Source organism: Coenobita brevimanus, chromosome 93 (assembly GCF_032717465.1).
Source record: "Coenobita brevimanus isolate Jiangsu-jjx chromosome 93, ASM3271746v2, whole genome shotgun sequence".
Taxonomy (NCBI): Eukaryota; Metazoa; Arthropoda; class Malacostraca; order Decapoda; family Coenobitidae; genus Coenobita; species Coenobita brevimanus.
The window spans coordinates 12,351,777-12,370,354 of NC_137046.1; the positions used below are offsets into that span (position 1 = coordinate 12,351,777).

At 43.7% G+C, this 18,578-nt stretch overlaps 1 protein-coding gene across 1 annotated transcript in view; it reads right to left on the reverse strand.

Moving 5' to 3' along the window:
- PolQ (DNA polymerase theta) overlaps positions 1 to 18,578 on the reverse strand; it is a 290,206-nt gene that overhangs the window by 158,215 nt on the left and 113,413 nt on the right. Inside the window, exons 14-15 of the mRNA XM_080282250.1 lie at positions 9,521 to 9,595; positions 8,798 to 8,940 (exon numbers count right to left, since the gene is read on the reverse strand). Of these exons, the coding sequence (XP_080138376.1) occupies positions 8,798 to 8,940; positions 9,521 to 9,595 (218 nt within the window). The remainder of the gene's footprint in view (positions 1 to 8,797; positions 8,941 to 9,520; positions 9,596 to 18,578) is intronic.

Here is an 18,578-nt window from a genome sequence, read left to right on the forward strand (position 1 = left end):
ATTTATGTGCCTTATTGGTGTGATTTGGGTGTTAAATAGGTGCTATGCATGTCCGGAGGGAGTTGTATAGGTGTTTCTCTGTGTTAGGGTCCGTAAGTACAAGTCCATAAGCTGGGGCCCAATATCCGGACAAAACCAATATCCGAACCTACCGATGGCTCTATTGATCCGGATATTGGAGTGATTACTGTATTCCCTCCTACATAACAATGAATTCTTATCATAGACATTACATTGATATGTTTTGTACATACGCAGAATTTACTGCTCTTTAACATGGTTCTTATAGGAAATCGATACATCCAATAGTTTTCGAGCAATTGGCCGACAAAGTGATATTACCTCTCTGAGCGCTTGCTACTTTACCAAAACAGTCTGTTCCCCCAACTTTTCCAACAGAAAATGCTCCCACAGGCTTATATTCTGCAAATGAACATACGTAAAATTTACTGCTCTTTATCATGGTTCTTACGGGAAATCGATACGTCCAATAGTTTTGGAGTAATTGGACGACAAACGTTGAATGCTCTTCCTTACCCGCATGCGAGATAAAAAATCTTCTTTCCCTGCCTCACCCACGGCTACATATATTCGCTCGTTACGTTTTATTATTTTCTTTTTTTACTCAAAGTATACACGTAAAATATCATAAGGTTTTTGATAGTGCTGTCAGAAACTCGACATGACCACTACTCTTTTTGCTAGGTTCTGATACTGAAGCTGAACTTTCTTCCATCTAATATGTGTGTAGGTAAAAAACATTACTTATTTGTGTAAAAAATATTGAACTATAGAAATAGGTCAATATACATATCAACAAAATTCGGATAACTCACTTCCTCCAGAGGTGTTGAGATGCTGGCAGTAACTTGAAGATGAGGAGTTATGTAGTGTGTGAGCGTGTGTGTGTGTGGGTGAGCGTGTGCGTGTGTGGGAGAGTGTGTGTGTGTGTGGGTGGGTGTGGGTGTGAGTGAGTGTGTGTGCGTGTGTGTGTATGTGTGTGTGTGTCTGTGGCTGTGGCGTATTTTCTTCTCTCCTTGCGATACATTTGCCTAAAACACATGCGATGCACACAATGGGTTTTTCCACGAACATTCGCTGCACGACATACGTATGTATATGTGGTTGTGGCATATTTTTTGTCTCTGACACTTGCGCTTTGTTTTTGCTAAGTCAGTCAATGCATGAAATATTTCTCTGTGAACACTCGCTGCAACTCTGTTGTATTGGCACACACCACACTCTTTCACGAACACCCGCAGCATGTTTGACGTATATTTCACACAATTCCACACGCATTTTCACTATCAAAATCACAATAATTCCATCCCTAAACACCTCTAATTCTTCCTTCCTGACTATAAAAACAGTATGTGATGCCTGCCCCATTCCACAGTATGGTTCCATAATTTCACCAAGCCAGCCACAATATCTTTCACACAAAATACACTTTAGGCATTGGCTTCATTATATACGTATTTATAATCACGCCATAGGGCCTTGGGGAGGGCGATAGGCGAAACCCCGCAACAGTGAACACGCATATTACCTCTAAGCCTAATGATTGATAATGGACAAAATTCCTTTTCATGACATATATCTATGTTCCATCAACAATATCACATACAAATATGCTCACAAATATTGCATTATCACACTGAGTCCATAGGGGCTTCGGCTTGGGCAGGAGGGGGAGAATCAGTAGTAGTTTAAAGGGACAGTACACTCAACGCAACCTCACCGCCTGGCTGCTTTGGAAGAGACTGAGGTTTATCACTAAGTGCTGGGCCCCGTGAGGCAGCTCAGTGTTGCCAATCCCTTGCCATTGGAAAGCGCTGCATTTGCTACGATGCGTCAAAATTTGACACAAATCCGCCAGAAACTTAATTTTTGGCGATTTTTTTTGTGCTTAGGAACGCGATTCGAGTGACTGAACATCTTTAGAACAATCCACATGAAACGCAACTTGCGTGACTGACACTGAGAGGGTTAAGTCAAATTTTGCTTTGAACTTGTTTAAGTTTTTAGACTGGACAATCTCTTTGTCCAGGCTGTTCCACAGGTCCATGCATCTATATGGAAAGCTATATTTCTTGATATCCTTCAAACAACTTGGCTTTTTCAGTTTCATTCCATGTCCTCTTGTTACTCTCCCATCCCATACAAACATCATTTTTATCACTTTTATCTGTTCTCATGGCACTGAACACTGCAATCATGTCGCCCCTTTCTCTCCTTTCTTTCAGTGTAGGCAGGTCCAGCTTTTCCAGCCTCTCTCTGTAAGACAGATCTGCCAGGCTGGGGACCATCTTGGTTGCTGTTCTTTGTATTCTCTCGATCTTATTTATGTCTTTCTTCTTGTGTGGGGACCACACTACTGCCGCATATTCCAACCTGGGGCAGATCATGGCCACTGTCAATTTGTTCATCATTTCCTCATCCATGTAACGGAATGCCACTCGTATGTTAGTCAAGAGATTGTACGTCTCTCTAACTACAGTATCTTGTTAATGTGTTTTTCTGGTGACAAACTATCCTGGACCAGCACTCCCAAATTTCTCTCTTCTCTCACTTTTTTAATTGGTTCATTATTCATCATATAATTAAGTGATGGCCTCTTGATACTCTTACCCATTTCCAATATCCTACATTTTTTTGTATTAAATTTCATTTCCCACATCTGGCTCCAATCTTGGATCCTATTCAGGTCTTCCTGCAGCATTTTACAGTCTTCCTCGACTTCTACTCTCCTCAAGATCTTTCCATCATCAGCAAACAGACTTGCATAACTGTTCACTCCATCTACCACACCATTTACATAAATCATGAACATTACTGGCGCTAACACTGAGCCCTGTGGGACTCCACTTGGTACTTCCCTCCATCCGGACATCTTGTCCTTTATTACTGTCCTCATTTGTCTGGAGAAAGCATTTGACAGGGTGGATAGACAATCAATCATTTCCTGTAGCACCCTCGGGGATGCATAGGGCCTCGATGAACTCACACCACCACATCCTATCTTGTGCTAACTCCTCAAGATCCCCCCAACACTCATCTCCAGCTTCCCGTCTCATTGTCCTGTGGATAGACAAGGATTGTGGAAAGTGTTAAGAATATATGGAGTAGATGGGAAGTTACTGAATGCTGTGAAGAGTATGTACGATGGTGCGAAGGCTGCAGTGCGTGTGGACGGTGAACTAAGTGAATTTTTCTCTTTGAAAGTTGGGTTGAAACAGGGATGTGTCATGTCTCCATGGTTGTTCAATCTGTACATGGATGGGGTAATAAAAGAGGTACAAGGTAGGGTAGTGGATGCTGGAGTGGCCCTGGTGAGAGAGGATAGTGTTTGGAAACTCTCTGTACTGTTGTTTGCAGAGGATCTGTGTTGTGGAGCTGCAAGGCTTGGTGGATGAGTTTGGGAAAGTGTGTAAGAAACGGAATCTAACGGTGAATGTAGGGAAGAGTAAAGTGATGGTCTTTGAGAGAGGTGAAGTCAGTGAATGTACAGTGAGGTTGGATGGTGAGGAATTGGAAAATGTGAGTACGTTTAAGTACTTGGGTAGTGTGATGAGTAAGGATGGAGGTTTGGAGGGTGAAGTGTTTGAAAGGGTACAGCAGGGAAGAAAGGTTGCTGGTTCTTTGAAAGCAGTGATAAGAAACAGGGAAGTGAGCATGGAAGTGAAAAAGTTACTACATGACAGTATTGTAATACCAATTCTAACGTACGGAAGTGCAGCTTGGACGTTGTTGGAAGGACACAAGTCAAGAGTGAGAGCAGAGGAAATGAGTTACTTAAGAGGAGCCTGTGGAATCACATGGAGAGACAGGCTGACGAATGAGGATATAAAGGAGCGTTGTGGTGTACATGTGGATGTGACAGGAAGCGTTATGACGAACACACTGAGGTGGTTTGGCCATGTGGAGATGATGGAGGGTGAAAGACTGACGAAGAGAGTGTATGTGAGTGAGGTGGAGGGGGGAAGAGGGAGGGGGAGGCTGAGGATGAGATGGAGGGATGGGGTGGAGAGGTATATGAGAGAGGGGGGTGTAAGTTGGGAGCAGGGCAGTGAAATGGCGGGGGACAGGATGACTTGGAGGCGATTTGTTTTGACCACCCCAAACGGGATTGAGGTGTCTGGCAATAGATAGATAGATAGATTTGTCTGTCTCTCAAGATGTCACACATCCACTCCAGGACATTTCCCTTCAGTCCTCCTATGTGTTCCAATTTCCACATTAGTCGCTTGTGGGGTACCTTGCCAAAGGCTTTCTCCAGATCTAGATACACGCAATCCACCCAGCTGTCTCTCTCCTGTAACACGTCAATCACTCTTGAGTAAAAGCTCAACAAGTTAGAAACACATGGCCTTCCACTTCTGAATCCAAACTGGCTCTCAGCTAATATGTTCGTCTCCTTCAAATATTTTATCCATCTGTCTTTCAGGATTCTCTCGCAAAATTTTGCAACTACGCTGGTCAGGGACACTGGTCTATAATTCAGGGGTTCCTCCTTGTTTCCTCCCTTATAAACTGGTACCACATTGGCCCTCTTCCATTCCCGAGGCACTTTCCCTTCTTCCAGAGAACACACAATTAAATCGTGAATCTTATCTGCCAGTTGTTCTCTGCATTCTTTTGGTACCCAGGAAGAGATTCCATCCGGTCCTGGGGCTTTCCTTACATCTTGAGTTTCCAGTAATTTATACACTTCATGCACTTCCACTTTTATGTCTTTTATCACTACATTTCTACTGACACCCTCCCCCTCCACAAAGTCCCTTTTTTTAGTGAAAACCGATTGGAAACATTAGTTCATTATTTCAGCTTGCATTGCCGCGTCTTTATAGACCTCTCCTTCTACTTTCAGTTGGGTGATTCCTTCCTTTTGTTTCAATTTGCCATTAACAAATCTATAAAACAATTTGGGTTCTTCCTTACATTTGTTAATTATACCTTTTTCAAAGTTTCTTTCTTCCTCTCTGCGTATTCTTGTATATTTATTTCTAGTTCTTTTATATTCTTCCTTTGATTTATTATTACTTCTCTTTCTCCATTCATTCCATGCCATGTCCCTTTCTTTTTTTGCTATCATGCACCTTCTGTTAAACCAATCCTTTTTCCTGTTTTCTTTCCCACTTACTTTTGGAACATGTTTCTCCACTCCCGAATTACAGAGATCTAGAAAGACATCCCACTTCCTCTGCGTCTCTCGTTTCTCTGAATTTTCTCCAATCCACATTTTCGAAAAATTTCCTCAATCCTGTAAAGTTTGCTTTCCCCTAGTTGTATCATCCCTGTCTATAAAACTCATCTCTTGGCACCACGTTCCCTTTTATCATCTGGAACTCAATGACCACATGTTCACTTTTTCCTATAGGACACTGATATTTTAAATTTTCAACTACATCAGGTTCTTTAGTTAGTAGTAAATTTAATCTTGCTGGCACGTCGTCTCCTCTGAATCTAGTCTCCTCTTTGACCCATTGGGTCATTACATTACTCATTGCAATATTTAACAATATAGTGTTGTGATGCGGAGAGGTAGATTGAGATGGTTTGGACATGTGGGGAGGATGGGGGATGATAATTGGGTGAGGAAGGTGAGAAGTGTTAATATTGGGGGTGGGGTTATGAGGGGCAGACCGAGAAAGACATGGGACGAGGTCATTAAGTGTGACCTCAAGGTTAAGGGACTGAACAGGGAGGCTGTAATGGATTGTGCAGTGTGGAAAGCCACCATTAGGTGATCAAGGCCGACACACGCAAGCATGTTGAAGCCTTTAAAAATGAAACGAAACGATAGTGCCCCATGAATCTTCATTGCTTCCCGAGTCCCATTCCTCCCAGTTCACCTCTCTACAGTTGAAATCCCCCATCATAATTATGTTATTGCTTTTCTCAATCACTTTCTTGAGATAGATAACCATATCTGACAACATCTCCTGATATTCATTGTCCTTCCATGCCCTTGTTTTAGGGGGAACGTATACCACTGCGATGTCTCTCATGCCATTCTCTCCGGTTTCTAGTTTCATATTTATCGCTTCAGCCTTACCCTTTCCCAGTTCCACATTTTCCACACTGCTGTTGTTCTTCACTGCTATCATCACTCCTCCTCCCATTTTTCCTTTTCTGTCTCTTCTCCACAGTTTGTATTTGCCATCTCCCATACAGATGTCAATATCCTCTCTTAACTTGGTCTCTATAAAGCACATGATAACTGGTTCGTAAACCCTCAAGTAATCGTTGATTTCTAACCTTGCTGATATTAATCCATCAACATCAGTATATGCCACTTTCCAACTTTTTTCACTGTTCTTTATTTCCTCTTCTCTCCTTCTCTCCGTCAGTACCACTTCCTCAATTTCTGATCCATAACTCTCCAAAAAAAAACACTGTCTACTCTTCCTCCGATCTCTGTTCGTTTTTTGCCTTGGCTTCCTTTAATAGCTCCTTTATCTTAGCTCTTTCTTCCTCATTTGCGTCTCTCTTTATCCAAACATTCTTCATTTCTTCCTTTTCTGATAATTTCCATGTTCTGTTTATAATTTCATTTACTATTGCCTGAGACTTAGTGGCCTTGCCCCTCCCTCCTAATACTTTCCCACCCTAAACACTTCCCCAATCTCTTCTTGAGCTTCATTGTTACCCTCCATAACTACTGATACTATCTCCTTTGCCTTATTCAGTTCTTCTCTTTCTCTTTCTGACTTTACTGTCATCCGTTTTTCTTTTAGTCCTGAAATTATCACGCATTTTTTCTTGTCTGCTACATCCCTGACTAAAGATTCTCTACTGCTTAGTATCCCAGCCACTTCCTTTTCCACCTTTTCCCTGCTCTGTTGGTCTATAATCTACTTCAAATTTATATCTCCTTCCTCCTGGTTTTTCTTGTACCCCATGTGCTGCTCCTTGATTTCCTTAATATGTTCCTCATGCATCCTTGGCTTTGATTCATGCTCATCTAGTTTACTTTATCCTGTCCCTTTCTTCTTCCAACCTCTTATTTTCTTTCTTAAGCTGTTTTATTTCATTAGAGGCAGATTCATTACTCAATTTTAATTCCAAAACTTGCCTTTCTCGGTTAGCACTGCGTGAACAAAAGTTATCCAACTTGTCCTGAAGAACCTTAATCTCTTTATCTTGTTCTAAGGTCTGTTCCTGTAACTCACTGATAATTAACCATATCTTCTTTAATTCCTGGACATTCCCCTCTGCCATTTTCTCCACTCCTGCAACTCTTGTTAGATTCAGTTTAACACATCCTTCGCCCTTATCCTCGTCGGTAAGGCCCTCAAATTCTCCGGTATCAAGTGTAAACAAAGAGCAACCTCCTTCCGCCATAATGCAACCTAAGAAGGAAGAGAGGAGGGCAGACACAAAGAGAATGATGAAGGAAGAAGTAGGCAACACTACATCGAGTGAGTAGATGATGGTCGCCACCACCTACCACTTACGTATATGCCAATCTTAGCAAAAACATTAGAAGCTGATAAGAATAGAATGTGTGTGTGTGTGTGTGTGTGTGTGTGTGTGTGTGTGTGTGTGTGTGTGTGTGTGTGTGTGTGTGTGTGTGTGTGTGTGTGTGTGTGTGTGTGTGTGTGTGTGTGTGTGTGTGTGTGTGTGTGTGTGTGTGTGTGTGTGTGTGTGTGTGTGTGTGTGTTGGAGCTGCTCTGTTGTATAAACATCCATCAATCCCCTCCCTATCCCCAAAGGAGGATGCTGGACTGAAGGAAAAGGGCAACATCAGCCTGCAGTCCAGCAGATTCAAGTCTAGATGAGCCTGGAATTGCAACTACTGCTAATACTGCTGTACTGCAGTGTGGCACACTGATTGCATCACACAATAATGGCAATGAGCATGTTCATGCTATCATATTTTCCAATAAATTAACAATCGTTTCTGCAGAAGCTGCACTGTCTCTCAGTTCCCATAGCTTCACAAATATGAGGTGCTACCCAAAAGTTCTAGTAATTTGATTAATGTAGAAAAATAAGTTACTTTATCTCCTAGCTCTCACTGTTTCCTTCGAAGTAGTCCCCTTGGGCATGTATACAGTGGTCCCAGTGTTTTTTTCGTGAGTCCATGCATCCCTGGATGGCTTCAGGTGTGATAGTCTTGAGCACCTCCTGCGATTCTGTCTTTGTCTCCTCAATTGTGTCAAATCGACGCCCTTTCAGCCGTAATTTCAGCTTGGGAAACAGGAAAAAGTCGCAGGGGGCAAGGTCAGGCGAATAGGGTGGGTGGGGAATGCCTACCATGTTTGTGGAAGTCAGGAACTGCCAGACAACAACTGATGTGTGGGCAGGGGCGTTGTCATGACGCAGGACCCAGTCCTTGTTCCTCCACTGTTCTGGACGTTTGCGGCGGATGTTCTCCCTCAGACACTGCAAAACTTCTCGGTAAAACTTTCTGCTGACAGATTGACTGGGTAGGACAAATTCCTTGTGAACAATCCCTTGGATATCAAGGAAAACGATCAACATCAGCATGACATTGCTGCACCACTGGTCTGCCATTGCAAAACCACCAAACCACCCACACACCACGTTACAATAGAAAGCGTAGCTCAAAAACTCATCCGCTCACAGACACAGCCGGGGCCACACTGTCGCACAAGGGGTGCTGCTGACTCCTCCTAGCGGCACAAGGCAAAACTGCAAACGGTTGGCTCCCTCTGTTCAAATTACTGGAACTTTTGGGTAGTACCTCATACAATGGATTTGTAGCTATGTCCAATAACTTGTGTTCATTACCTCAGAAAATAAAAAAAATGCAACAAAAGAACTGTACCTCCAGTATGGCTCTCTTCATGCTGGCTGAGAGTGAAGTGTGGGTGTGGAGGCAGGAGGTGATGGGTGGAAGTGTGTGTTGGTTCAGGAGGCTCCGGGCACGCTTGACTTCACTCTCATTATTACACACCACAATGCTTTCACCTGCAGGGTGTGGTCATCATCATATGGCTACTGTACATTATGTTAACTCTAAAATCTGCAAATAAAATGCATCATATATATGAAATGTAGTATTCTACCAGGTACAAAGGTGAAGTGGCCTGCGTCTTCAGACTTAGTTTTATCGAGCAATTAAATATTCTAAAGGTAATTCACAAATACAACTGGCACTTTCAACACAATATCTGGGTAACTCTGCTTAGCAAATTTTGCTCCATTTCAAAATACTGCGCTGTTTACAAACTACATGAAACTGTTAGAATTGGACAGACAATACAGTACCAGTATAAACACTGTTATGTGTGCTTCTTTCTTACTTGATATCAAATAAAAACTACACTCAAACCTACTGTAGAAACAATTTTTAGCTGCAGATATACATGCCACTTATGTACCAGAATATCCACTGTGGAATGAGAAGTGTACCACAACAAATTTTACAGCTAGAAGGTGTGCCACAATTTCCGCTAAGTTTAGGAACCGCTGGTGTACATCCTACCAGTTGTACATTACCAAGTCTTAGGACTGATCTTCCCGTAACTGAATGCCAACTGATGCCTACCCTCCGTGTCTACACCCTTCCTGCCAGCTCGCCCAACCATCTGCTTGTAGGCGAGAGGGTCCAGGTAGCCACCACCTCCAGCCGATAGTGACCTGGAGAAAAACACCTAAATTTTCTATCTATCAAATTACAGCTTAAAGGACACTAGAACAAAAAAGCAAAATTTGTAAAGTTCAATATAGTACCTGTATATTTTTGGATGAATCAGAACAATACAATCTACTTAAATATGGAACAGTTTTTCTCTAACATGCAGTTATGGGCTCAACATGGGAATCTCTCTTCAGTTTAGAACAAACAACCTTCACTTTAGCCCCAGTATGGAACAGGCTGATTACCTCAACCATAGTAAGTTGAATGGAATGTTGTTTTTCCTCTACGGTACTAAGAAGCATTAAAGAAAAATATTATATTTTTCCTAAAGCTGAGCTGTAAATTTTGTTATAAATTTTTTGGAAAGAACACAGTAGGAACAACCACTGGCATTCCATTTTAGTCACTGTATGTGCAATGCACCAGCAATTAATCAACAAGGGAAACATAGGGAGGCAAGGAGTGGAATGGACCTCTAGATTACAATACTGGTCATATGTCTCCAAAACTACCTGCAGGTGAAAAAAAAAAAAAAAAGTTTGATTATGCAATCTCCCTGCCCCACCTCCATTATTACTATGGCACCAGAAGAATGCTGCAGCAGTTACAGACAGGATTTCCAGGGTGAAGTTCACTTACCGGTATAAATCCCTGGCTCCTATTGTGAAAGTGTAGACTAAAAAGGTACAGCCTAGGGCTATGAAGCTGCACAGCACCTCAGCAATGGCTCTCAGGCTATTCATTGTACTGGATGCAGCAGGAGTTATATTTATTATGTGACAAAAGTCAAGCATTAACAGAAATACATCTTTAGCTCAAGACAGGCAAGGGTAAAGAGGCAGGTGTTCTTCGTCTGATTCCAATTCTTGCCAAAGCACAGTGCGGTAACTTGGGCACAATTTTGGCTACACGATTTTTACAGATGTATAGACAGCTGCACATTACATCACAAAACAACAGCAAACCAAGCTGGACATGACAGCACTATGAATAATGGGAATTAAGTGATGTACACCATTTCTTGCAGAAGGAAGATGAGGCAATATTTTAGTTCTCAGATTTGACCCCAAAATAACAGGTGACATATCAGGGCAGTTTGGTTAACCCCTAGGAGGTGGGGGTGGATTAACCTATCCACATCCCAAAACCGGGCTATTTTTTGGAATTCTGAGTTTCTCAAAAATATCTTTTTCCATTATGTACAGATCAATCACAAATGACAAAAAACACATCAAAAGCGCATACTTAGTCTCAGTTCCCAGCTTTCAAGGCCACATTCTCCCTATGCGGGCCTCCCACCACCCTCCACCTCCACCACGCTTCTCTCCTCACGGCTCGGCCACCCTCCCACCTCTCCCACACCCCCAGCCCTGCCCCATACCACTGCCAGCCAGCATCACCCTGCGCACAAGACGGGCCGTGACAATACTCTGAGTCAGTATGGCATGCTAGGAAGTTCAAACATGCCCGGGAAAAACGAAAACGTCACATGACGTGAACTGTCATCTGCCGACCACACATCACATGACGTGAACCGGCGCCTAAGGGTTAAGAAAAGAGAAGATTACCGTACCTGTACATGAAAAATGAAAGGGAGACCTGTCAACCGAATGAAACAGTAGCTTAAACTCATGGACTGGTCGTAATGCTGACTCATTCGTCTTGGGATGCTCCATGACTGGTTATTATGTGGATATGATTCAGTATCATCATCATCATCATTTAATTCTGTGTTGCCCCATGAAGAGCGTAGGAGCCCGGGGCTAGGCAAATTGGTCCTGACATTTAAGATGAGAATGGCCAGCCTCACTCATCCCTGAGTGGTATTACTTCAGCAATAAACCCCAACCACCCCTTGGATATAAACGTTCACTGGCTCAATCCAACTGGAGCGCATTAATGACCCACTAAACCACCAGGTGTCATAATCTGGTTATATGGTTACCACCCAGCATAGTAAATGGTTTCCTGGTGTACAGGAAACCATTTGCCTTGTCATTCAGTGCAAAGTCACCCATAGGCAGAAGGATGAGGAAAGAATGAAGGAAAGAAAGACAGAAGGGGGAGTGTAAAGTCTCCCGTAGGCAGAAGAAAGAAGGAAAGAAGGACAGAAGAGGAAGGATGGAAGAGTGGAAAGGACAGACACCCAAAGCAGGACACTGAGTGAGTGAATGGCGAGCGCCCCCACCTACCACAAGCTGCTATGTACCACATTAGCAAATTCCCTGCCAGAGGCTACCACATCCAAATTAGGAAATTCCCAGCCAGAGGCTACTACATACCACATTAGGAAATTCCCAGCCGGAAAGTGCAATTTTTACCAGACACTAGTGCTGGGATCACCACAGCCTACTTCTTATTTTCAGTGTACCAAGCCAAATTTTCTGCTGACACACCACTGTGATTAGCCATCAATACTGTGCAATTAATGATGTGGATATCCATGGAAAACTCTAACACAGGCACTAAAGAAAAGGGATTCACCTTCAACCTGTACACATCACACTTGCATCCCTCTCAACACTTCAAGCAGTTAAGGATGTTATGAGACACCACTAATGCAGCTCTCTCCCCCTCCACTGACAATAAAAGTATGATAACGTGCCAATAATGCCTCAGTCATATGGCCTGGGCCACAATCTGCTCCCACTGCCACTGGACAGTACTAACAGGCTGCACTGCACTCAACTATATTATCAACCTACCTGACATTCCTTTTTTTTGTTCCATGCCTATGTTCAGCACCAGACATGGGGCTGAAGCCATACTTGCAGACTGAAGGCTAAGGTTTTTTGAAAACCACAAAGTCAAGGCAAATTTTCTTCCAAAGGGTGCCAAGGTAGAGGCTTTTCAAGGATGGGCTCTTGAAACTTAAGCCCAGCCCTCTGCTGGGTAACATATCATTTTATCATTATTATTGTGAAGTATACTTTGTGGAAATCTAAATTATAATTATTGGTGCTAGGGTGACCTTCTTTCAAATCCCTCAATACACCTAGGTTTTTTCCCCCAAAGGAGGGTAACTGAGACAGGAAGACACACTCACCAAAATACTCATCCCATACACACACATTTACTTGTATCTTAGCCTCTAAGTGAAGAAATAAAAAATAAAAATATTGCGTAGATAAGTGCATTTGCAATAATTATTATATTTAAGGTGGCAAATCAGATGAAGAGGGATAATCGGGATATTATAGGTGAGCAGTGTGTGAAGAATGATGAAGGAAGGGTAGTGGTGAACAGTGAGGATATTAAAGATGCATGGAGAGAGCATTATAGCCAGTTGTTGAATGAGGAGTTTGACTGGGACAGGGAAGGCTTCGAGCCAGCATATCCAGTGTTCGGCCCTTGACCTTTGATTGATGCTGCTACTGTGAGTGAGGCAATAGGGAGGATGAAGGTGGGGAAGGCAGTAAGTGTGTCTGGGCTGGCTGCCGAAATGTTGAAGGCCTCAGGAGATTTAGGGGTTAGGTTAGTCACTGACCTGATGAATATGATTATTTATGAGTGTGTTGTCCCAGATGATTGGCTGAAGAGTGTAATTGTAAATGTGTATAAAGGGAAGGGTGATGCCCTGGAAAGAGGAAATTATAGAGGTATAAAGCTTTCAGATCAGATAATAAAGGTAATGGAGAGAGTTTTAGCAGGTATGATTACACAAAGAGTGAATATTGATGAGATGCAGTTTGGGTTTATGCCAGGTAGGGGGACCACTGATGCCATATTCATTGTTCAACAGCTTCAGGAAAAATATATTGGTAAGAAAAGGGATCTGTATTTTGTTTTTGTTGATTTGGAAAAAGCCTTTGACAGAGTCCCAAGAGAGGTGGTGAACTGGGCAATGAGAAAGCTTGTCTTGGAGGAGTGGCTGGTTAGGGTGGTTATGGCTATGTATGTGGGAGCTCGCACCCAGGTAAGAGTGAACAGAGATTTGAGTGATGAGTTTCCCGTGAACGTTGGTGTGTAGCAGGGGTCAGTTTTGAGTCCCGTGTTGTTTATCATGACACTTGAAGCCCTCTCACGTGACATTAGAAATGGACTTCCGTGGGAGATGTTGTATGCTGATGATTTGGTGTTGATTGCAGAGAACAAAAAGGAGGCGGAGGAATGGTTTAGGAAGTGGAGAGATGGTATGGGGCACAAGGGCTTAAGAGTAAATGCAGATAAAACAAAAGTGATGATATCTAAGGTTAGTGGCGGTACTGTCAAAGATGAGTGAGAGTGGCCATGTGCAGTTTGCCACAAGGGTGTGGGAAGTAATTCCATCTTGTGCAGTGTTTGTGATAAATGGGTGCACAAGAGATGTAGTGGTATCAGAGGTAGATTGCGAGATAATGCTGATTTTATGTGTACGGCGTGCCGGGGAGAGCAGGTGGAGATTGTCAGGCGTGAAAGGATTGAACTTGCTGGTGAATCTCTTGAGTGTGTGGAAGAGTTTTGTTATTTGGGAGACATGTTGTGTGCTGGAGGTGGGGCTGGAGCTAGCTCTGTGGCTAGGGTGAGAAGTGGTTGGATGAAGTTCAGGGAGCTCTTGCCTCTCCTGATATTGAGAGGACTCTCCCTATGTGCTAAGGGATCTTTGTATGCAGCATGTGTTAGGAGTGTTATGCTGTATGATAGTGATACCTGGGCAGTAAAGGAGGAGGATATTTGCAGGCTCAGACGTACAGAAATGACAATGATTAGGTGGATGTGTGGTGCATCCCTGTGTGTAAGGTCTGGGTTTACGATGGAAGAGTTGAGAGGTAGGATGGGACTGGAGTGTATTGTTGTTGTGATGAGGAGAGGTAGATTAAGATGGTTTGGGCATGTGGAGAGGATGGGATATGATAACTGGGTAAGGAAGGTGAGAAGTGTTAGTATTGGGGTGGGGTTGTGAGAGATAGACCGAAAAAGACATGGGACGAGGTCATTAAGTGTGACCTCAGGGTTAAGGGACTGAACAGGGAGGCTGCAATAGATCATGCAGCATGGACAGCTGCCATTAGGTGACCAAGGCCGATGCATGCAAGCATGTTGGAGCCTTTAAAAACGAAAACAACAACGAAAACAAACGAAACAGGTGGGCTACAGAAACCTGTTTCATTTTTCATACTGAAAAGAAGATACAAAGGCAGAATGCCTGCAAAATATATTCTTTTCCATACAATGTTAAAGAAGAGGAACCCAATATTAGATCAATTCCAGTGATTTCTTTACCACAGTAAGGCAAGTGCAGCCATGTGTAGGGCACAGTTGGTCAGAAGAGAAGGTACTGGTAAGTGAGGTGTACTGTGGAAAAGCTAATTCCTATTAAAGCATTAACTGTTAGCAATACAGTGCTCGTCAGAAGTATTCAGCGATGTCCGCCGGGCGCGCAATACTTATGGCCCAAAAAGAATCACCCATTTTTGGGGGTAAGAATTGAGCCACAAGTTTGAGCTCCGAGCATGACGTCACGGTAGCCTGAGGCCTTCTGACGCGCTGGTTGGTTCCCGCCTCAGTTGCCCACGGGCTGCCTGAGAGAGAGGAACTCCGCCGAGTGTCCCTCTCAAATTGCGCCATTTTTTACCGAGTGTCCCGCAGTGACAAAACTTTGTTATGGCACCTATCCGTGAACTATCGAGTGAAATCATATCCCAGATCATTGCTCTAAAGGAGGCAGGCCACCAGACAAAGGAAATTAGTGAATTGGTTGGTGTGGGACGATCGACAGTGCGTCGTTGGTGTGCGCGGTTTCGGGAGGAAAACAGTGGTGAAGTTCCCACAAAGAAACCGAGGTCTGGTAGGCCTAGGAAAACTTCCCCAAGGTCTGTTAATGTTTTAAAACGTGCAGTGGAGTTTAATCCTTGTGTGAGTGCAAGGAAAATTAAGGAGAGCAACCCAGAAGTGTTTGGTGAGGTGTCAGTGAGAACAGTGTCTCGTAGGGTGCATGAGCTTGGTTACACAAGTCACAGGCCTGTGAAAAAGCCTCTTCTCTCTAGCAGCCAGAGAATTCGTAGGCTTGCCTTTGCTAATAAATATCTAAATTGGGGTGAGGAGCAATGGTTGTCAGTGTTGTGGTCTGATGAGGCAACGTTTAGTGTTACCTGTAACAGAGGAGCATGCAAAGGTAGTGACCCACTTGACCCACGGTATGTAGAAAGCACAGTTAAACATCCTGATTCACTCATGGTATGGGGTTGTTTTTCAGGGAAGGGTTTGGGGAAGCTTGTTGTACTTCCCAAGAACCTCAGAGTGAATCAGGATGTTTACCTGGAGCTTCTGTGGGGAGGCGGTGGCTCAATCGGTAGAGAGGTGGCCTGTAGTCCTAATGGACCCAGGTTCGAATCCCGGCTGGGGCAGGGAACAGTTTAAGGATTTGAATTTCATTAAATCAGGCTTTACTGATCTACCAGAAGACCCGCCGACATGTCGTAAAAATACCCCCGCTAATACCAATACACCAGTCCTGTATGAGACAGCCCTAGCATGTATTCAATATGGACGGTGGGTGTTAGCGCCGAAGTGGTGACATGTAGAGGTGTATGGTATGTAGGAGGACTGCTGGGCCTTGATAGCAGGCTGTGAAGCCTATGCCCAGAGTCGGACACATAAAAAAAAAAAAAAAAAAAAAATTTACCAGACTCCTTCGAGCTAACAGGTGCACGAGTGTTTCAGCAGGACGGTGCACCTGCTCACAAGGCCAAATCGGTCACCAATTGGCTTCGTGACTGCGAGGTATCATTCATGACAGACTGGCCAGGAAATAGCCCAGACCTCAACCCGATTGAAAACCTCTGGTACCTCGTAAAGAAGAGTCTCCAAGGGAAGGACGTGAGCTCTCTGCCTAAGCTGGAAGCCGCCATTCGTGACTCCTGGGACAAAATACCCCTCCAGCACCTCAGGAGCCTCGCCCTTTCACTTCCAAGACGTCTCAGGTCCGTGAAGAAACGTAAAGGCTACCCTACGAAGCACTAAAGGTAAAGAAAATGCATTATTTATATGTTTTTTCAATGTTGAAAGGTTTGTTTCTCAGGAGGGACGCAGGGCGCCCCATACTTCTGACGAGCACTGTATGTATATGAAAAATGCACACGTCAAATATGAAAGGCACTGTCTTTGCAATGCTAATATCTCACTGTTTTCCTTAAAATGAATGATAAATAACTTGCTAGAGAGACTGGTTACTAGCTTGTGACAACTATGGAAACATTGTACAGGTCAGGAAGGATCATCTCAGACATACAAAATTTGATGCTAGGGAGATCACGAAACATGAGATCGTTCGTTCGTTCGTTTATAAAGGCTCCAACCTGCTTGCATGCACTGGCAGCGGTCATCTAATGGTAGCTCTCCATGTTGCTGCATCTCTGGCAGCTTCCCTCTTCAGTCCCTTATCCCTGAGGACATACTTTATGACCTCGTCCTTGGTCTTTTTCAGTCAGCCTCTTGCAACCCTACCCCTAACATTCGCACTTCTCACTTTCCGCACCTAACTGCCATACCCCATCCTCTCTATATGCTCAAACCATCTCAATCTACCTCTCCTCATCACAACACCAGTACACCCCAGTCCCATCCTTCCTCTTAACTCTTCAATACTAAACCCAGTCCTCCCCCCCTAGGCTTAGCATTCAAGGATGCAATGCACATCCACCAAATCACTGCCATTTCTGTTTGTTTGAGCCTGCATATATCCTCTTCCTTTACTACCCAGGCCTCACCACCATACAGCATTATGCTCCTAACATATGCCACACACAAAGATCCCTTAGCACGGAGGGAGAGCCCTCTCAATGTCAGGAGAGGCAGCAGCTCCCTGAACTTCATCCAATCACCCCTCACTCTAGCCACAGTGCTCGCTACAGCCCCATCTCCAGCAAATAACATGTCTCCCCAGTAACAAAACTCTTCCACATGCTCAAGAAACTCACCAGCAAGATCAATATTATCACGCCTGACAATCTCCAGCTGTTCTCCTCGACACAACACACACATGAAATCAGCATTATCTTGCAGTCTACCTCAGATACCACGACATATCTAAAGCACCCCTTTATCACAAATGCAGTAGCTACAAGATGAAATTACTTCCCACACCCTTGTGGCAAACACCACATGCCATAAAAACAAAAATATCCTTTTTCATGGTATCTAATGACATGTCAGCACTTCAAAAATCACAGTAGCTACTGCATACCGGTACGAGTGGTAAACATCCTAACCTCGGCCATTTTTTACTTAAGACATGTCTTCCCAGCCTTGACGAAAATCCCAGTGGTGGTTAAAGGGACGGGTAACCTCCCTTTCACAGAGAGGTCCCCATTGAATGAAGGAAGAAAACAGCTCATCTGGCCCTGGAGGCCAGAACCATTTAATCATGTTTATGGGCATTGAAATACAGCAACATCCAGGATTTGCTAATTTGTAAAGGGATACCTGACCCATACTGCAACTATTCTTTAATCTTCACTGTACTGAACTTCTACAAACAGTCTGAGTTTTGGTAAACCCAGCTTGGATGGAAGGCATCACCAGGAAAAAGGAATACTGAAAACAATTAATTTGTCCACAGCTTTGAGGACTTTGTAGATTCTCTACTGCAAAGTGCACCTCTTGATCATTCTACAGTATATCTCCAGTCTGGTGCTGGACCGATAACTATCACAGAATTCTGTAGTAGGTGTACAAGATCTGCTCGAAAAGTACCCAACCCTAGGCTCAAAAAATAAATAGCTAACCTGTTGAGCTGGGATACTAATCACTTCAAAATAGTCCCCTTCTGCCTTGATACATGAAGCCCAGCATTCCTTTGCCTGAAACATTTTTCAAAGTCAGTTTTCGGTATGTCCTGCAGGTACCATACTCCACTGCATTCGTCATGGTCTCTTCTAATGGATGAACGTTGCTCAAGGCATGAGGGAGCATGCACATCGCGATCCAGGCTTTCTGAAGACTGTCAACACAGGAGATGAGACTTGGGTATACAAGTACGACCCAG